Raw genomic sequence first — 21394 nt, forward strand, 5'->3', positions numbered from 1 at the left:
CTTACTTGGAGGAGAGTCTTTCATAAAAGTACATTTTCGTCCACCTTCCCTCTCCTCTCTTACGTTGACCTTTTTCAAAAGGAGGCCAGTGAGGATGGAGGAGAGAGGATGCAGGATTTGAGCAATCTAAGGCTCCTGAGGAGGAAAGTCCCATGATTCGCTCATCCTCCTCAGGAGCGTCATTTAACTACATACTGTACAGAAACATAAAGCCACTAGCTTCTTGTTGACATTAGCTAGCAACTTGGCTAGCTAGCTAGCATCCCCCAAAATCTAAGTTAAAGCTGTGACAGTATAAGAAAACAAAATAACGGTTGCTTTACATAAGTGCCATTGTCAAAACAATTTGAAATCGTATTCTCTCACCACGTGTTTTACAACAAAATCTATTCAATCCAGTACAGAGACCGGACCACAGTGGCAAAATCATCTATTTCTCAATCTGTGCATTTGCTAAGAGACGTCGCAAACAAGGACATTACGGGCGACCGCGACCACACACACACACACACACACACACACACATATATAATCACATTATGTTATCAGATACTTACTGTCCTCAAAAGGGGTCTTTCCTGTTCACTGTTTTCTTCCATTTCACCTGTCGCCTCAAGCCTGCCATATACTTCCATATACTGAAAGAAGATGTGACAGGTTTGGTGAGGTCTCGCAACTTGTAGCTAGCGTACGTTATGGCGACGCCCTTCGACGTGATTGACAGGCTTTCGCACGACTAGCGGATTCAATGACTGGTGTTAATAGCCAATTAGATCTAAGGAATGCCAGCTGGACGATGCGTATCCCTGTCCTCTCCTCATGCGCGCGCTTTGTTGCAAAGCGAGCGACAAGCAACATGGTCTTGAACAGGTCACGAGCAGACAACAGGAATGAACATTCTATAAAAGGCGACGTAGTAAGTCAACATGCATTCTCCACATTTGTAGAATAATGAAACAGACATGTTTAGTAAACCATAGAGCAGAGAACAGTGCTTTGAAAAGCAAAAGCACAAAAAAGAGCATGCTGCACTCTCCATCGCCCATGACAGTCAGTGACAATAAGTAGTTTGTCAACCTAAAGTAGATTTAGATGTCATGATTAACATTTGCATTTGTTTGAATTTAAGCTCTGAGTTTTCTTTAGGCTTGCCTTGAAAGTCGAATACTATAAAACAGGGGTTATCAACATTTTCCAAAGCTCAATGAGACCCTATGCCAGGGGGTTATAGGCCCTGCAGTTGAGAATCACTGCTAGTCTCTAGACTAGAGGATAGGTCAAGTTGCCACAGCAGACCTCAGAGATCATCATCATTTCCCAATTAAAACCAGAGCTATAAGGCATATTCAGTCATGTAAGTTAACAATTATACAATTTGGAACAAAACCATTTTGACTAATTATGAAATTATGCATTAATCTTCAGGAGACAAAATGTACTATGACGCACTATGATTATAAAATATATAGACCATTTTGCTGTTGTTTTTGTGATTAAATAAGTAAGGCTTCTGAGTCTGATCAGTGTCAGGGACAGAATGCACTTTCTCATTGTAACCAGCAAGTGGCAGTACAGTATTACTCAATTTTGCTCTAGCCAGGAATGGTCCATACATTGGAAGATAAGGTTACAGTTACTCAACATAAATCACAATAATTAACTATATTAGGAATAGAAGGGCCAATTAAGTTATTGATTAAAACTACTTAGACATTGCAATATTTTCTTAATTCATGCATTGTAAAAGGGTAATATCCTGTGACAGGGTTGGGGTCATTTCCATTTTAATAAGCTACATTCAATTATAGAAATCCATTGAATTTCCCCTAAGAATGTAATTTGTTTGTTGAATGGAAAATGTATTGAAATTGATTTTAAATAAGGATTTTTCTATTCTTGAATTGCAATCATCCTCAACCCTGATATGTTTGGCCTGATCGCCAAGCTTTTCTATTCAATTTGAAGCCCTCAGATGTCTCTCTATGTTATAAACCCCAACACCATCTTTCAGGCCACCCAAAGGCATAATCACATGGCAGAGCTGAAATAGAACTGTGAGGTGGGAGATCAAACTATCACCTCTTAATTGTGCCCTGAGTCTTAATAGGCTGAGAGTCCATTAACATACAGAGAAACATGCCGTCTGCCGTACTTAAAACATGCACCATACTGAATGCAGCTGGGAGAAATCAATCTGAAATATCATGCACACATGAAAGCTACTTAGGCCTCCCCACCTGCATTGGGAGACACTAACAGATGCAAATTGCTACATAATAATGCATGACGAGTTGTCAATCTCAAAACACCAAAGTGGAGCGCAAAAGGCAATTATTTCACAGTTTAAAAATGTGAGGTATCTAGGTTGACGCCTTGTTTTGATAGGAATATAATCAAGGAACCCTCTTGTAAAAGCAGTAAGGGGGAACATTCTACTGTGTTAGTTTAGTAGCTCAGCTGTAATATGATATTGTGAGGCAAATTTGATCAGACTCAACTGAACCCTAGAAACGCATGCAGGTTAATGAAGGTTAGCCAATCAATAGGCTTTTCACATAGGCTTTTACTGATATCATCAACAATACTAACAGCTTAAATCCTTTCCACACGATGCAATAGATTTGAGTGTTTAACGTGACACTGGCCATCACTGTCACGACTTCCGCCGAAGTTGGTGCCTCTCCTTGTGCGGGCGGCTATCGGCGGTCGTCGTCACCGGTCTTCTAGCTGCCACCGATCTACGTTTCTGTGTTCTATTTGTTTTGTCTTGATTGTACACACCTGGTTCCCATCACGTTATGATTATTTCCCTATTTAACCCTCTGGTTCCTTCATGGTTTTGTGCGTGATTGTTCTTTGTTTGGTGTTTATGACTGCTGTGAGCTGGTGTATTTCCCTGCGTGGAATTAGTATTTGTTTCTTTCAGAGTAAAGTTCGTCTGTTACTCAGTTCTGTGTCCTGCGCCTGACTCCGTCCTACCGCTGCACACTGACACCTGACAGAATCACGCACCTCATATGGAGTCAGCAGGTGCACCCAGTCCTCCGTTACCGTTGGAGGAGCGTGTCCAGCAGCACGCGAAGATGCTCCACAATCTGGGCACAGCCATGGATCGGGTGCTGCACACCATGGAGCGATGGGAGAGAGAGGGTTTTCCACACCCCCATCAACTTCACCTCAACCCACACCGCTGTCCACCCCTCTGTCACCTGGACCCAGTGGGATCCGGCTCTCGCTCCCGAAGGCCTATGATGGGACGGCTGCCGGGTGCCAGGGGTTCCTGCTCCAGGTGGAGCTCTACCTGGCGACCGTCCACCCGGCTCCCTCGGGATACGAGAGTGTCTGCCCTCATCTCCTGTTTGTCGGGGAAAGCACTGTAGTGGGCCAACGCCGAATGGGGAGGGATAGACGCAACGTTGGTTAGCTACGAGGATTTCACCCGCCGTTTCCGGGCGGTCTTCGATCATCCGCCTGAGGGGAGAGTGGCGGGGGAATGCTTGTTCCATCTCAGACAGGGGAAGAGGAGCGCACAGGACTTCGCACTGGACTTCAGGACCCTGGCTGCCAGCGCGGGATGGAACGAGAGGGCCCTGATCGACCATTACCGGTGTAGTCTACAGGAGGACATTCGTAGGGAGCTGGCCTGCAGGGACACCATCCTTACCCTCGACCAGCTGGTGGATTTATCCATCCGGCTGGATAACCTGACGCTCGGATTGGGGTCTGTCCGTTCCATCCCCCAGCACCTCCGAGTCTACACCTATGGAGCTTGGAGCTGCTGCTCTAAGGGTGACCGGAGGGGGGGGGCCGTTTCCTGCACCACCTGTGGCCGCAGAGGGCACACTGCTGGTCGGTGCTGGGGAGGTTCCCCAGGGAGTCGAGGAAGCAGGCAGGGCACTGGTGGATCATCTCAGGTGAGTAGGCACCCGACTCACCCAGAGTTCCCTGTTGCGCACATGTGTCTGAAGAGTTTCCTGAGTTTTCCCCGCATTCCCAGCATAAGGCGCTAGTAGATTCAGGCGCAGCTGGGAACTTTATTGACCGTTCCTTTGCACTTAGATTAGGGATCCCTATTGTTCCTGTTGATGTACCCTTTCCTGTACATGCCTTAGATAGTCGTCCTTTAGGGTCGGGCCTGATTAGGGAGGTCACAGCTCCACTATGTATGATAACGCAGGAGGGTCATGAGGAGAGTATAACTCTCTTCCTGATAGATTCTCCTGCGTTTCCTGTGGTGTTGGGTCTTTCCTGGTTGGCCTATCATGACCCCACTATTTCGTGGCAACAGAGGGCTCTGAAGGGATGGTCACGTCAGTGTTCAGGGAGGTGTCTAGGTGTTTCCATAGGTGCAACTTCGGTGGAGAGTCCAAACCAGGTCTCCACCATGCACATCCCCCCCGACTATGATGATTTGGCTCTCGCCTTCTGTAAAAAGAAGGCGACTCAATTACCACGACGGGGGGATTGTGCGATAAATCTCCAGGTAGACGCAGCACTTCCCAGGAGTCACGTGTATCCTCTGTCACAGGAGGAGACGGCGGCTATGGAAACATATGTCTCCGACTCTCTGGGACAGGGATACATTCGGCCTTCCACTTCACCTTCACCTTTTTGTGAAGAAGAAGGATGGAGGTTTACGCCCGTGCATTGACTATCGAGGTATAAATCAGATCACGGTGAAGTACAGTTACCCAATGCCTCTCATAGCCAGTGTGACTGAGTCATTGCACGGGGCGCACTTCTTCACCAAATTGGATCTCAGGAGCACGTACAACCTGGTGTGTATCCGGGAGGGGGATGAGTGGAAGACGGCATTTAGTACCACCTCTGGGCACTGAGTACCTCGTCATGCCGTACGGGTTGATGAATGCTCCATCAGTCTTCCAATCCTTTGTAGACGAGATTTTCAGGGACCTGCACGGGCAGGGTGTAGTGGTGTATATAGATGACATTATAATATACTCTGCTACACGCGCCATGCATGTGTCCCTGGTGCGCAAGGTGCTTGGTCGACTGTTGGAGCATGACCTGTACGTCAAGGCTGAGAAATGTATGTTCTTCCAACAGTCCGTCTCCTTCCTAGGGTACCGCCTGTCCATGTCAGAGGTGGAGAAGGAAAATGACTGCATTTCAGCCGTGCGTAATTGGCAGACTCCAACCACGGTAAAGGAGGTGCAGCGGTTCTTAGGGTTTGCCAACTACTACCGGAGGTTTATCCGGAGCTTTGGTCAGGTAGCGGCTCCCATTACCTCCTTGCTGAAGGGGGGACCGGTGTGACTGCAGTGGTCAGCTGGGGCGGACAGGGCTTTTGGTCACTTGAAGGCTCTGTTTACCTCGGCTCCCGTGCTGGCTCATCCTGATCCCTCCTTGGCATTCATAGTAGAGGTGGACGCATCCAAGGCTGGGATAGGAGCTGTGCTGTCTCAGCGCTCGGGTACGCCACCAAAGCTCTGCCCCTGTGCTTTCTTTTCGAAGAAGCTCAGCCCGGCGGAGCGAAACTATGTGGGGGACCGGGAGCTGTTAGCTGTTGTCAAGGCTCTGAAGGCGTGGAGACATTGGCTTGAGGGGGCTAAACACCCTTTCCTCATTTGGACTGACCACCGCAATCTGGAGTACATCCGGGCGGCGAGGAGACTGAACCCTCGCCAGGCAAGGTGGGCCATGTTTTTCACCTGTTTTGTTTTCACCCTATCCTACAGACCAGGTTTCCAGAACGCTAAGGCAGACACAGTCCTGCCGTCTCCTTCCTTTGCCCGGTCTCCCTACGGCCCTACACACTGTGGAGGCTCTGTTTACCCACGTCTTCCAGGCACTACGGGTGCCTGAGGATATAGTGTCTGATCGGGGTCCCCAGTTCACATCGAGGGTCTGGAGGGCGTTCATGGAACGTCTGGGGATCTCGGTCAGCCTGACCTCAGGTTTTCACCCCGAGAGTAATGGGCAGGTGGAGAGAGTTAACCAGAATGTGGGTAGGTTTCTGCGGTCCTATTACAAGGACCGGCCGGGATAGTGGGCGGCTTTCATCCCCTGGGCAGAGATGGCCCAAAACTCCCTCCGCCACTCCTCCACTAACATGTCTCCATTTCAGTGTGTACTAGAGTATCAGCCTGTCCTGGCACCGTGGCATCAGAGCCAGATTGAGGCACCTGCGGTGGATGAATGGTTTCGGCGCTCGGAGGAGACCTGGGACGCTGCCCATGTGTGCCTGCAACGGGCCATCAGGCGACAGAAGGCGAGCGACGACCGCCACCGCAGTGAGGCCCCGGTGTATGCACCGGGGGACCGGGTCTGGCTCTCGACCCGAAACCTGCCCCTTCACCTGCCCTGCCGGAAGCTGGGTCTGCGGTTTGTGGGGCCATTTAAAGTCCTGAGGAGACTGAACAAGGTATGTTATAGGTTACAGCTCCCCCCTGATTACCGTATTAAACCCTCGTTCCATGTGTGTCTCCTCAGGCCGGTGGTGGCTGGTCCGCTCCAGCAGTCTGAGGTACGAGAGGTTCTTCCGCCCCCGCTGGACATCGAGGGGGCCCCGGCGTATACTGTGCGAGCCATCATGAACTCAAGGCGTCGGGCGAGGGGCCTTCAGTACCTCGTGGAGTGGGAGGGGTACGGTCCGGAGGAGAGATGCTGGGTGCCGGTGGAGGACATCCTGGACCCTTCCTTACTGCAGGAGTTTCACCATCTCCACCCGGATCGTCTTGCATCTCGTCCTCCGGGTCGTCCCCTGAGGCCGGGGTCAAGGGGTGGGGGGGGGGGTACTGTCACGACTTCCGCCGAAGTTGGTGCCTCTCCTTGTGCGGGCGGCTATCGGCGGTCGTCGTCACCGGTCTTCTAGCTGCCACGATCTACGTTTCTGTGTTCTATTTGTTTTGTCTTGATTGTACACACCTGGTTCCATCACGTTATATGATTATTTCCCTATTTAACCCTCTGGTTCCCTCATGGTTTTGTGCGTGATTGTTCTTTGTTTGGTGTTTATGACTGCTGTGAGCTGGTGTATTTCCCTGCGTGGAATTAGTATTTGTTTCTTTCCGAGTAAAGTTTGTCTGTTACTCAGTTCTGTGTCCTGCGCCTGACTCCATCCTACCGCTGTACACTGACACCTGACAATCACACTGAGTATTGAACTGGTCATGTTTTGTGCCAGGAGGCTGCAGAAATCAAGAGTCTCTTGTCTCTTTCCCTACAGATTTACGGGATATCAAATCACATTTTATTTGTCACATGCTTCATAAACAACAGGTGTAGACTAACAGTGAAATGCTTACTGACGGGCCGTTCCCAACAATGCAGAGAAAAACTAGAAAAATAATAACACAAGGAATACATACACAATGAGTAACGATAACTTGGCTATATACACAGGGTAACAGCAGTGCTTAATTTGAGCCTCTCCGTTTTGGACTGTTTCGCAACCTATTTGGCCATCAGCAATGTAAAAATGTGAATAAAAGTGAAAGTTCATTCGAGTTACCTCTTCGTTAATTCTCCTGCCCCACAAAAAAATATTGTGAAAAAGTAGATTTTCAGCCTGGGCCTAATATTCTAAGAGTTGATTCGGGTTGGGCCAGCCCGGGTTTATGGTTTGCAAAACATTGTTTGAGACCAAGGCGTGGCAGTGGCTATGTGAGAAGCGTGCCAGTATCTGTCACATAACTAGAACGAGATTCACTTTCTATGATCTCTCTCCCTCTCTGCTCTGATAGACATGAGACTGCAACTCTCAGCGTTGCACTTCATTTATTTTCTTATAGAATTATAGCCGCACAAAGGGTTTTGAAGGAACTGCAGCACCCCTGATAAATTGAAATATATTTGCCAAAGTTATAGAATTACTGCTGTCCGTTCAGAAATAAATGACATCATTCAGAATAGTCTACTACACTATGAGAAGGCCTATAATTTAGTCACAGAGGATCAATAGCTTCTTTTTAAAAATAGCCTATTTGTGGATTGTAGCCCAATAAGAAGGAATAGTGAAAATCTGTCAGTGAAAAATCAGCACGCAGACAAAACAGGCCTTTCGCAATATTTCAAATACAATCAAGGGAAAACACAGATTGGAAAGCAAATGGCTCCTGCTGAAAAGAGAAGCCTATGCTGTAGGCTAACAAAATACACTGCTCAAAAAAATAAAGGGAACACTTAAACAACACAATGTAACTCCAAGTCAATCACACTTCTGTGAAATCAAACTGTCCACTTAGGAAGCAACACTGATTGACAATACATTTCACATGCTGTTGTGCAAATGGAATAGACAACAGGTGGAAATTATAGGCAATTAGCAAGACACCCCCAATAAAGGACTGGTTTTGCAGTTGGTGACCACAGACCACTTCTCAGTTCCTATGCTTCCTGGCTGATGTTTTGGTCACTTTTGAATGCTGGCGGTGCTTTCACTCTAGTGGTAGCATGAGACGGAGTCTACAACCCACACAAGTGGCTCAGGTAGTGCAGCTCATCCAGGATGGCACATCAATGCGAGCTGTGGCAAGAAGGTTTGCTGTGTCTGTCAGCGTAGTGTCCAGAGCATGGAGGCGCTACCAGGAGACAGGCCAGTACATCAGGAGACGTGGAGGAGGCCGTAGGAGGGCAACAACCCAGCAGCAGGACTGCTACATCCGCCTTTGTTCAAGGAGGAGCAGGAGGAGCACTGCCAGAGCCCTGCAAAATGACCTCCAGCAGGCCACAAATGTGCATGTGTCTGCTCAAACGGTCAGAAACAGACTCCATGAGGGTGGTATGAGGGCCCGACGTCCACAGGTGGGGGTTGTGCTTACAGCCCAACACCGTGCAGGACGTTTGGCATTTGCCAGAGAACACCAAGATTGGCAAATTCGCCACTGGCGCCCTGTGCTCTTCACAGATGAAAGCAGGTTCACACTGAGCACATGTGACAGACGTGACAGAGTCTGGAGACGCCGTGGAGAACGTTCTGCTGCCTGCAACATCCTCCAGCATGACCGGTTTGGTGGTGGGTCAGTCATGGTGTGGGGTGCATTTCTTTGGGGGGCCACACAGCCCTCCATGTGCTCGCCAGAGGTAGCCTGACTGCCATTAGGTACCGAGATGAGATCCTCAGACCCCTTGTGAGACCATATGCTGGTGCGGTTGGCCCTGGGTTCCTCCTAATGCAAGACAATGCTAGACCTCATGTGGCTGGAGTGTGTCAGGCATTGATGCTATGGACTGGCCCGCCCGTTCCCCAGACCTGAATCCAATTGAGCACATCTGGGACATCATGTCTCGCTCCATCCACCAACACCACGTTGCACCACAGACTGTCCAGGAGTTGGCGGATGCTTTAGTCCAGGTCTGGGAGAAGATCCCTCAGGAGACCATCCGCCACCTCATCAGGAGCATGCCCAGACGTTGTAGGGAGGTCATACAGGCACGTGGAGGCCACACACACTACTGAGCCTCATTTTGACTTATTTTAAGGACATTACATCAAAGTTGGATCAGCCTGTAGTGTGGTTTTCCACTTTAATTTTGAGGGTGACTCCAAATCCAGACCTCCATGGGTTGATAAATTTGATTTCCATTGATAATTTTTGTGTGATTTTGTTGTCAGCACATTCAACTATGTAAAGAAAAAAGTATTTAATAAGATTATTTCATTCATTCAGATCTAGGATGTGTTATTTTAGTGTTCCCTTTATTTTTTTGAGCAGTGTATTTGATCAACTTCCAAATATTGTTTACAAAAGAGAGAGAGACAGGCTTTTGGCAAGAGCCAAAGATTCTGCCAAATTCTCCAGTCATGTAAAATGACGTAGAATTGCATGAAATGCGTTTATAAAAGGCCACATTTTTCCCGGACCCTATGCAAAAAAAATGAATCCCCATGTGTGCAACTTCTGTAAGTGCCTCTACTCTACTGCTCTATGCCACTACGCAAATGCGATGATATGCATGTAATGCTTTATTATAAAGGTGATTTTTGCTCTCATGCATTCCGATACCTCCGAACTCCCCAGGTCACCACCTCTTGTGCTCACTTTTTGTTCCAGCACCTCCCGATTTACAAATTAAGTGCTGGGCCCCAGGACCGAGTTTGGGAAACTCTGATGTACTGGGCCATACGCACTACCCTCTTTAGTGCCTTGCGTTCAAATGCCAAGCAGTTTCCATACCAAGCGGTGATGCAGCCAGTCAAGATGCTCTCAATGGTGCAGCTGTATACTTTTTTTAGCCGTTGTTGTGCCCTCTTCACGACTGTGTTGGTGTGTGTGGACCATGATAATTCCTTAGTGATGTGGACACCGAGGAACTTTAAGCTCTCGACCTGCTCCATTACAGCCCCGTCGATGTGGATGGGGCCGTGCTCGGCCCTCCATTTCCCGTAGTCCACGATCAGCTCCTTTGTCTTGCTGACGTTGAGGGAGAGGTTGTTGTCCTGGCACCACATTTCCAGGTCTCTGACCTCCTCCCGGTAGGCTCATCATTGTGGGTGATCAGGCCTACCACTGTTGTGTCGTCAGCAAACTTAATGATGGTGTTGGAGTCGTGCGCGGCCACACTGTCGTGGGTGAACAGGGAGTACAGGAAGGGACTAAGCATGCACCCCTGAGGGGCCCCCATGTTGAGGGTCAGCGTGGCGGATGTGTTGTTGCCTAGCCTCACCACCTGAGGGCGGCCCGTCAGGAAGTCCAGGATCCAGTTGCAGAGGGAGGTGTTTAATCCCAGGGTCCTTAGCTTAGTCATGACTCATGAGCTTGGAGGGCACTATGGTGTTGAACGCTGAGCTGTAGTCAATGAACAGCATTCTCACGTGGGTATTCCTTTTATCCAGGTGGAAAAGGGCATTGTGGAGTGCAATAGAGATTGTGTCATCTGTGGATCTGTTGGGGCGGTATGCGAATTGGAGTGGGTCCAGAGTGTCTGGGATGATGGTGTTGATGTGAGCCATGATTAGCCTTTCAAAGCATTTCATAGCTACAGATGTGAGTTCTAGATAGTACCTTTAGAAAGGTTACCTTGGCGTTCTTGGGCACAGGGACTATGGTGGTCTGCTTAAACATGTAGGTATTACAGACTGGGTCAGGGAGAGGTTGAAATGTCAGTGAAGACACTTACCAGCCAGTCAGGAGCGCATGCTCTGAGTACGCATCCTGGTAATCCGTCTGTTTGTCTCTAGTGGTGCAGCTCTCCCAGGCGCAAGGAGAGATGGGGATAGGGAATGTGAAATTCCCAAATCTGTCGGAGGCGCTCCTCCAAATTGCCAATGCATTGATTTTGACCACAGAGCTGTTCCACTCGGCCGCCTCCTGACTCCACTTGGCCCTATCCCACCTCCCGACCAAACCATGTCTGGGGTCTTGTGGGAGCTTTAGTGCCCCTGAATCTTGGATGGCTCCACTGAGACCCCCAGCATGGAGAAGGGGGGGTATGGAGAGACCTATCCAGTCTAGTTCACCCAAATGGGCACAGTGGCGGGTAGGGGATGTGGTGTGGAGATAGATGGGGGAAGGCGACGGGGCGAGGGGAGGTGTCATATGACCCACCAGCAGAGGTGCGTCCCACCACCCCCTGGGAAGAGCACTGGGGGTTTAAAATCAATGCACTGTTAAGTGCAGCCTAGCCGCGGGACACTCTCTCTCTCACTCCGGCATTAGTCATGCGCCACCGAGTGGGGCCCTCGCTGGCTCTAACTCTCAGGGTCCGTGGAGGATGGAGTTGGCTACACTCTTAGAAAAAAAGGTACTATCTAGAACCTAAAAGGGTTCTTAGGCTGTCCCCATAGGAGAAGCCTTTGAATAACCCTTTTTGGTTCCAGAAAGAACCCTTTTGATTCCAGGTAGAACCCTATTGGGTTCCAAGTAGACCCCTTTCCCCAGAGGGTTCTACATGAAACCCAAAATAGTTCCGCCTTGAACCAAAAAGGGTTCTGCCTGGAACCAAAAAGGGTTATCCTATGGGGACAGCCAAAGAACCCTTTTTTCTAAGAGGAAAAAGGAACCATTTTTTCTAAGAGTGTACCATGCAGGCCCTTCAGGCGGCCGCGCCTCCCTCTCGCCTGAGTGTCTCTCCCAATACTCAGGAAACATGGGGTCTCGCTAAATTGAGACTAAACTCACACATTGGCCTGACACATAACGGTCCTGTGAGCATTCCACCCCATACCGCAGCAGCATACACGGTCCACTCCTTTCCCACTGCTGACAGTTGAGGAAAAGACTCAATCAGCAATGATGTTGTTTACCTGTTAACAGTACATAAGATTCTGAGGCATGCTAGAAATAACACTTTATCATCATTATGAAAATCAAATGTCCCCCAATGAAAACAAATTGAAATGTCCAATAAAGGAAAGTCAAAGGATAAGTTGCTGGAACATCTTTGTATTAGATCAGGGGTGTCTAATTTTGATACCCAAAGGTTAAATAAAATAAAATGTTTCTTCTTTGTGATATTTCCTCTTTTGATGTGTTGGATATTATGTGAGCATATCTGTTAATATGGTTTAATTAAAAGTTGCAGCTCAACAGATCTGTAAATAGTGCCACCATGTCAAAGTATTTAGTGATACCAGTTTGAAGAGTCTTTCATGTAGTTCTCAGCATATTTCATACCCAAAAAAACAAAACAACTTTGACTCCTGTATTATCAGCAACCGGTTCCTCACACATACATAGACTGTACAAACACATACATCCACCCTCGAATAGATCCATCCATTGAGCTTTATGACACTTCCACATTCCTCTATAGGGGAGTCTGGGTGTTACACTTTTTACTCACACTTTTACTCTTGTGTGTATTTCTCAGCACCAGTATATCTTACAAGACTATTTTGAACATTAATAGAAAGACCAAGGTCTTGGGTTGAAATTGTGACAATTGTGAGTAAAGTGTGACCCAGCCCCGGTCTCCCTTATAGAGGAATGTGGAAGTGTCACAGAGCTCAATGGATGGATGTGTTCGAGGGTGGATGTACAGTAGGTGTTCGTACAGTCTATGTATGTGTGAGGAATACTGACAATACAGGAGTCAAAGTTATATTTTTTGGGGGGGGGTATGAAATATGCTGAGAACTGCATGAAAGACTCTTCAAACTGGTACCAATAAAGCACATAGACTTGTTTGAATACTTTGACATGGTGGCACTAGGTCCATGTTGTCAACCAAATGCTTCTCTTTTTACAGATCTGTTGAGCTGCCTGTAATGAATACTCAGGGAGAAAAAGGTGTGATTCACGCGCAGAGCGCGGCAGGTGTTTATTACGCCTTCGCAGAAGGCAGGAATCGTGGTCACAGGCAGGCAATGATCATACACAGGTAGGCAAACAGGCAGGTGAAACAAAACTAGGACTGAAGGCTAAAACTGGTTATCATAAACGAGCTAGGAAAAGGCTTAGTAGAGTCAAAACGAACAATACCTCACAAGGACATTCAGAAAGAACTGAACTAAATAAGGAGCTGATGAGACCAGGTGAGTAACTAACACAGGTGAAATCAATGAACAAAAATGAAAGACAGGGCTACGTTCAAGAACACAAAGAAACAGGGCTACGTACAAGAACACAAGGTGAACTAAGAAAATAAATACAGAACCTTACAGCAACTTTTCATTAAACCATCTTAACAAATAGGCTGATATGCTATCCAACACATCAAAAGAGGAAATATCACAAAGAATAAATGTTTTATTTGATTTAACCTTTATTTAACCAGTAAAAGTCCCATTGAGACACAAAGTCTCTTTTACATATCTAAAACAATCAGCACCATCTCAATGCAGTTTGTCCTTTGTTTACTTTTCGAAGGAGAGCTTTGGAAACCTCCTGACCCAGAAACATGTTGTTACCTGTGGTCCTGTTTAGCCAGTGAGAGCAGTGATAGTGTGTGACTAGAGAGGTGAGGAAACAGCCTCAGGTTCTGGTCTGAGGATGTCAACCCTCCTTGGTTCTCTGTCTCAGCGGCCACTGTGGCCTTTCTCATGGCTCTTACAGGCCGTTCTCTTACGGATTATGACTCCTGGGTGCATAACTGCGGGCACCAGATTAAGACACCCAGGTGTCATTATTATTTCCATTGCAATTTCCTACCGTCCACTAGGGGCAGTGCGAGCACCTATTACCATGTAGGACGCTCGTAAGCTACGGCTCTGAGGATCGCGGGTTCAATCCCAGTTCTAGGCACTCATTTTTAAATATATTTTTTACCCTAACACAAATTTGAACCCTTATCTTAACCACTCGGAATGAATGCCTAAACTTAACTGTCAAGTTTGTTCTGTTTTAACCCTAACCCAAACCTTAACCCTTAACTTAACCACTTGGAATGAATGCCTAAACTTAATTGTCGGACTTAACGTTTCGGTTTCACTTTTGCAAAGATTGACTGACAGCTAACATACGTCAAAATATTTCGTAATTAAAACGGCCACACAGTGCATAATCTACAGACAGAACCACATTCGGCCAGCCCCACAGTGCATAATTAATACGACTCCAAAGTGCATATCTCTGTTGATGCAGTTATGCACGGGAACTGCATTTTCTTTGGTGATTGAGTTGGGTTCTTATGTGAAAACAGAACATTGGGACCAATGAAGGCCTATGGGAAGGGCACATACAAGGTCCCTGTATCCACAGACATATACCAATACAATAGGCCTACATGTTCAAATTACAGCTTGCCGGTTAATTCAATATATATGAAATCGATGGCTAATATAGAGCCTAACTGATACTGAATACAAATTATTTTGTTATGGGAAGCTAAGTAAACAATGTGCACATCAGCAGTTGACAAATAATAGTAAATTCTCCACTTCCTAATGCTGCTCTCCTCCCACTGCACCTAGCTCCTATACTCAACAATGTCTGTGTTTCAAGTGCATGCCATGAATGGTTGTGAATGGCAACCGGAGTCTATCGACTTGTTGTTGGATTTTGACTTGTCGCAGCTCCCTGGGCTCTTGTTTTGTCCTGGAAAATATATATTAAGTCAACGATGGGAAGGCGATTAGAGAACGGTACACTGCAGTGCAGGGCAATGGCAGTCCAACACAAGATTGGCGCTTTCGTAATATTAACACACCACTCAGAAAGTGCTGCTTTTAGCTTCTTCCCCTTCTTTCTCTTTTCCTCTCTCACACTTCTCACACGCTATGAGCGGAGATGATGTGTAGTTAATGCAAGTCTGTATATGCTGCAAGTAGGCTTTTCTCTGTGAATGTTTGGTGAAACCAAGCTAATCTCCCAAGTGTCATATTAACATCAGGATTTTACTGTATATTGCGGACTGCAAGAGAAAAGGACCAGACCATATATGCTATTAAGGTCCTCTGGAACCACCAATGCAAGTGGCCCTCTAGTGTATAGGCTCAAGGCTACTAGGGCCCTTGAGACCTTAGTGGCCCTGTGATTCATTGCCCTCTGATATCTATACAGGCTACTTTTAAAGCACTAATTTCCTGCAAGGCAAACTTCACTTGGAAAATATATTGGATGTTCACTTGACAAGCCTAAACGTCAAGCTACATAGTTGACTGTATGGACACAACTACTGCCTGGTGTTATAGGCATAGGCCAATACACAAGAGCAAACAAGAGCACCTAGCTCATCAGATGCTTCAGATGCTCCGGAATACGTTGATTCACTGACATGAACACAGAGCAAACAAGGTCGATTTTTAGTTCCATTCTCCATCCCCCCAAGAGTCTATTTCTTGCATGCTTCCTTCCTGAGAGGCCAGAGCAATCAGAACTCTAGCTTGTTAGGAGGTGTTAATTGGAGTTAGTCAGACGCTTCACTTTCTGTCAAGGAGTATGACAACATAATTAATTAGAATATGGGTTATTTAAATCAGTGTTCTCAATGTGAATGTTATGACTTCTCCCTTTACTACAACCAACCATTTGGACATTGGATATAGTGCCTACATTTCTGCAAAAATGCATATATTATTCATTATTTACACTGATTTACACCAGTTTATTGGTGAATTTATATAAAGGTTAGTATAATGAGGAAAGAAGCAGAGATGCTGTCCAAAGGTGGCTGAGATGTTAACAATAGAACACCATCTTTTCCAAATAAACTTTTAAGAAGTCCAATCAGGGCCGGCCCTAGCCTTTTGGGGGCCCTAAGAAAGATTTGGTTGGGGGGCCCCCACCTCGCGGACAATACATTTTAGTAGTCCCCATCTTGACGGCGGAGAGGACATTTGTATTTTTTAAAGTTAATTTCCTGCAATTCTGCACATTTTGCCATAGGATGGAGAGAAACGTTGCAGTTTTAAAGCTAATGTCCTGAAATTCTACAAATGTTGCCATGACTTATGCCATGATAATATGATATCTGAGTAAGAGTGACTAACAAAATCAATAGGGACCCCCTGGAGGTCACGGCCCCTGGGCACGTGCCCTTTGTACCCGGTCGGTAATTTGGCCATGAGTTCTACAAGTTTACATAGCTGGATAGACTAACTTACCAATCAACCCAAAAAATTGCTGACACGGGCGAATTGAGTGACTGTCAGTGACATAACAAGATGAAAACTGCTGATGCACAACCACCTTTCTAAATTGCACCTTGTGTATTCTACCACAGATTATCCATTATATTGACCAGATACTCTAGTGGCTGCTCTAACAATGAAAATAAAATAAAATGTCTTCAAAAATGGAAGGCAGATGGGAGGAGGCAAGATCAGTTGAGCCAATGAGAGGCCAGATACGCATGTGAACAACAGGCACAATGGTTTCCATTAGTTACCACAGCCACAATGTCAATATTGGCAAATCGTAAATGTTCATGAAAACAAAAATGTGTTTTTTGGTTTTAATTTAAGGTTAGGTTTAGGCCCAAGGTTAGCAGTGTGGTTAAGGTTTCAAATCACATTTTAATAAATAAATTGTTGAAATAGGTGGGGTTTATGAATTTGTGGCTGTGGTAACTAGTGACGACCACTCACAACTCCGATATAAAGTGTTTTTTCTCAAAGTTGCCAGGATGTCACATGTCCTACTTATATCAATACACTTGTAACAACCTAATCATTACAAAACATATATTCATTCAAATAAGCCGCACATAGCAAATAAGCCATTACATTTTTTGTTAACCAAATTTGACACTCTCTTTTTCGCTTGGTGAGCGAAAAAAAACGGCACCTGCTAGAGAAGACAGATTTTGGGCCCAGTTATCCCTCTCACTTCGACTCTCCCTCTCTGATTCTACCATTCGAACTCTCAACAGTAAGCTGAGACCTGACTGAGTTCCTTTTTAGGGGGGATCGGGGCCCCCTAGCGGCCGGGGGCCCTAAGCGACTGCTTATGTCGCTTATGCCTAGAGCCGGTCCTGAGTCCAGTTATATGCATAAATGAGCTATCATACTTGTAGGCCTAACAATATCCTGTAATGACTTCTTAACGGAAGTGAACAGTCTTATTATACTACAGTTAACAGTCTGGTTTCTGTTGGACTTGTATGTTGTTAGATGGTGAACTTTTGCGATGCTGACACCCAGGACTTACACATCCACCACCACACTGTCGTGTCATATTGAATGAACTCACACATTGTAGTAATAATAAGCTAATATTAATAACAATAATTATCAGTCAATTATTGTCTATAATATGGATGTGGTCGTGTTCTTTGTGGATGAATGAGGTCCATCACAAAAACTTGAGTGTTGTCTTCTTTGCAAATTTGGAACCAAAATTGTTCAAATTACATGTTTATTCAACAAAATAAAATCTATTAAAAAATATACATAAATTAGGTAAACATGCACAAATTTGGCCTAATAAATGTATCGCTGACCAACACGATCGTGCAGTCTTCACAACAGCTATATCTCCAAGCATCTCAAATTAATGCTTCGGACATATTTAGATAGCTACAAATTAAACAAAATATTTCAACTGTCCAAGATGATCAGGTGTGATAATCAAAAAGATTTCTCATCGACATTTAGCGGGAAACCTCATCTACAAAATAGTTTCTGGCCTGCATTCGCTTGTGCACGTTCGTGATCACAATGACAATGGTGAGTAGCCTCATGATAATCATACTGCAACTAACTAACGTTACACTTAAATTGGAAAATGTTTGTGGTTGGGTCAACCATATCATAATACAAAATAATTTATTATGTTGGACATTTCCCTAAATTAGGCCTATAACTGATAATTTAAATTAAAGGTAGACTCCGCAATGTGATGTACAGTGGGGGAAAAAGTATTTAGTCAGCCACCAATTGTGCAAGTTCTCCCACTTAAAAAGATGAGAGAGGCCTGTCATTTTCATCATAGGTACACGTCAACTATGACAGACAAAATGAGGAAAAAAAATCCATAAGGAGATTTTCACTCAAAATCTCACGATACATGGCCCCATTCATTCTTTCCTTTACACGGATCAGTCGTCCTGGTCCCTTTGCAGAAAAACAGCCCCAAAGCATGATGTTTCCACCCCCATGCTTCACAGTAGGTATGGTGTTCTTTGGATGCAACTCAGCATTCTTTGTCCTCCAAACACGACGAGTTGAGTTTTTACCAAAAAGTTCTATTTTGGTTTCATCTGACCATATGACATTCTCCCAATCCTCTTCTGGATCATCCAAATGCACTCTAGCAAACTTCAGACGGGCCTGGACATGTACTGGCTTAAGCAGGGGGACACGTCTGGCACTGCAGGATTTGAGTCCCTGCCGGCGTAGTGTGTTACTGATGGTAGGCTTTGTTACTTTGGTCCCAGCTCTCTGCAGGTCATTCACTAGGTCCCCCCGTGTGGTTCTGGAATTTTTGCTCACCGTTCTTGTGATCATTTTGACCCCACGGGGTGAGATCTTGCGTGGAGCCCCAGATCGAGGGAGATTATCAGTGGTCTTGTATGTCTTCCATTTCCTAATAATTGCTCCCACAGTTGATTTCTTCAATCCAAGCTGCTTACCTATTGTAGATTCAGTCTTCCCAGCCTGGTGCAGGTCTACAATTTTGTTTCTGGTGTCCTTTGACAGCTCTTTGGTCTTGGCCATAGTGGAGTTTGGAGTGTGGCTGTTTGAGGTTGTGGACAGGTGTCTTTTATACTGATAACAAGTTCAAACAGGTGCCATTAATACAGGTAACGAGTGGAGGACAGAGGAGCCTCTTAAAGAAGAAGTTACAGGTCTGTGAGAGCCAGAAATCTTGCTTGTTTGTTATTGACCAAATACTTATTTTTCACCATAATTTGCAAATAAATTCATAAAAAATCCTACAATGTGATTTTCTGGATTTTTTTTCTCATTTTGTCTGTCATAGTTGACGTGTACCTATGATGAAAATTACAGGCCTCTCTCATCTTTTTAAGTGGGAGAACTTGCACAATTGGTGGCTGACTAAATACTTTTTTCCCCACTGTAGATGCAGAAAGTAAACAGCATATTGGGGCAATTTTTGAGTGTTTATGAACATTTTCAATCTCTCCCTATCGCAGTCTGTTGTCCCCACTTGCTTCAAAATTTCCACAATTTTTCCTGTACCCAAGAAAGCAAAGTTAACTGAACTAACTGACTATCGCCCATAGCACTCACTTCTCACCACCTTACCTGACACCCTAGACCCACTACAATTTGCATACCGCCCCAACAGATCCAGGGACGAAGCAATCGCCATTGCACTGCACACTGCCCTATCCCACCTTGACAAGACAAATATGTAAGAATGATATTCATCGACAACAGCTCAGCCTTCAACACCATAGTGCCCTCCAAAACTATTTGTCACTAAACTCAGGGCCCTGTGTCTGAACCCCCTCCGCCAAGCTGATCCTCAATATGGGGGGCCCACAGAGGTGCGTGCCAAGCCCCCTCCTGTACACTGGTCACTTTAATAATGTTTTCATACTGTTTTACCCACTTTATATGTATATACTGTATTCTAGTCATGGCTCATCCTATATAACTACTGCTATACACATGTTTTCTATTCACAGTAGTGCTGAGCAATTAACCAAAGTTTATGTAATTTTTTGGCTATTGAACAACTAATTGACCGACATTGGTTAAATTATTTTGATTCCATTTAGTTTAGTTTTATTCTGTGAGCGCAATGTGCAGTTTCTCTAGAGATAAATCAAATCAAGCCCGAACTGTGCGATGTAGTAGCGAGTTGTAGTTTCCAACAGGCCAATATTCTACATAGTTTAGCGCAAAAAACGTGGTAATTAACTACAATGACCATAATCTATGGCGTGCCTATTTGTCCGGTCTGTGTGGGCGAGACATGGAGAGGGAGAGAAGACAGTGAGACAGAAGAAAGCTCAATCGATTGCAATAGAGAGCATTTGCTTTGGGAGGTATCTCTACCTGAAAATACATGGTCTAAGTGGTTGATAGTTGGTATTCAGCGGTCATGGTATGTATCAAAGCCTTATTTACTTTGAAGAACTACTAAAATAGTGATTTGTCAGACAGCATACGCAGCAGTTCTATAGAGATGAGATGATGAACTTGGAATGAAATAATAATGCCATCAAATAGGCTTAAAACAAATGTAATATACACAACTGAAATATTTTATTAAAGTAAAGTAATAAATTATGGTTAATAAGTAATAAGCAGTAATGGGTAGTCACTACCATCATGGGACTTTTATTAAATGTTTTATTTTGTGTTGTTACAGCATTTAACCCACATAATGCATAGTGCATTTAATGTCTAAAAACATAATCGAAACCGAAATCAAAAACCGCAATTATTTTTTTATAATCAAACTGAAACCAAACCGACTTAAAAAAGCACTAATCGCTTAGCACCAATTCACATACTGTCCATACTGTCTATACACCATTCACATACAGTACATACAGTGCCTTCGGAAAGTATTCAGACCTCTTTACTTTTTCCACATTTTGTTAAGTTACAGCCTTATTCTAAAATGGATTAAATATTATTTTTTTCTCAGCAATCTACACACAATAGCCCATAATGACAAAGGAAAAACTGGTTTTTAGAAATGTTAGCAAATTTATTAAAAATAAAAAACCGAAATACCATATTTACATAAGTCTTGAGACCATTTGCTATGAGACTCGAAATTGAGTTCAGGTGCATCCTGTTTCCATTGATCATCCTTGAGATGTTTCTACAACTTGATTGGAGTCCACCTGTGGTAAATTCAATTGATTGGACATGATTTGGAAAGGCACACACTTGTCTACATAAGGTCCCACAGTTGACAGGATTGTGTCGAGGCACAGATCTGGGGAAGGGTACAAAACCAATTCTGCAGCATTGAAGGTCGCCAAGAACACAGTGACCTCCATCATTCTTAAATGGAAGAAGTTTGGAACCACCAAGACTCTTCCTAGAGCTGGCCGCCCGGCCAAACTGAGAAATCGGGGGAGAAGGGCCTTGGTCGGAGAGGTGACCAAGAACCTGATGATCACT

At 45.2% G+C, this 21394-nt stretch overlaps 1 protein-coding gene across 3 annotated transcripts in view; it reads right to left on the reverse strand.

The window, feature by feature from the left end:
• Window positions 1-621, reverse strand: part of LOC121586329 (sodium bicarbonate cotransporter 3-like) — a 117036-nt gene extending 116415 nt beyond the window's left edge. For all 3 annotated transcript variants that reach the window (XM_045226313.1, XM_045226314.1, XM_045226311.1), the window contains exon 1: window positions 558-621. In XM_045226313.1, the coding sequence (XP_045082248.1) occupies window positions 558-599 (42 nt within the window). In that variant the 5' untranslated portion in view covers window positions 600-621. The remainder of the gene's footprint in view (window positions 1-557) is intronic.
• Between the last annotated feature and the right edge of the window lie 20773 nt (window positions 622-21394).

Source organism: Coregonus clupeaformis, chromosome 17 (genome assembly GCF_020615455.1).
Source record: "Coregonus clupeaformis isolate EN_2021a chromosome 17, ASM2061545v1, whole genome shotgun sequence".
In the NCBI taxonomy this organism is placed as follows: domain Eukaryota; kingdom Metazoa; phylum Chordata; class Actinopteri; order Salmoniformes; family Salmonidae; genus Coregonus; species Coregonus clupeaformis.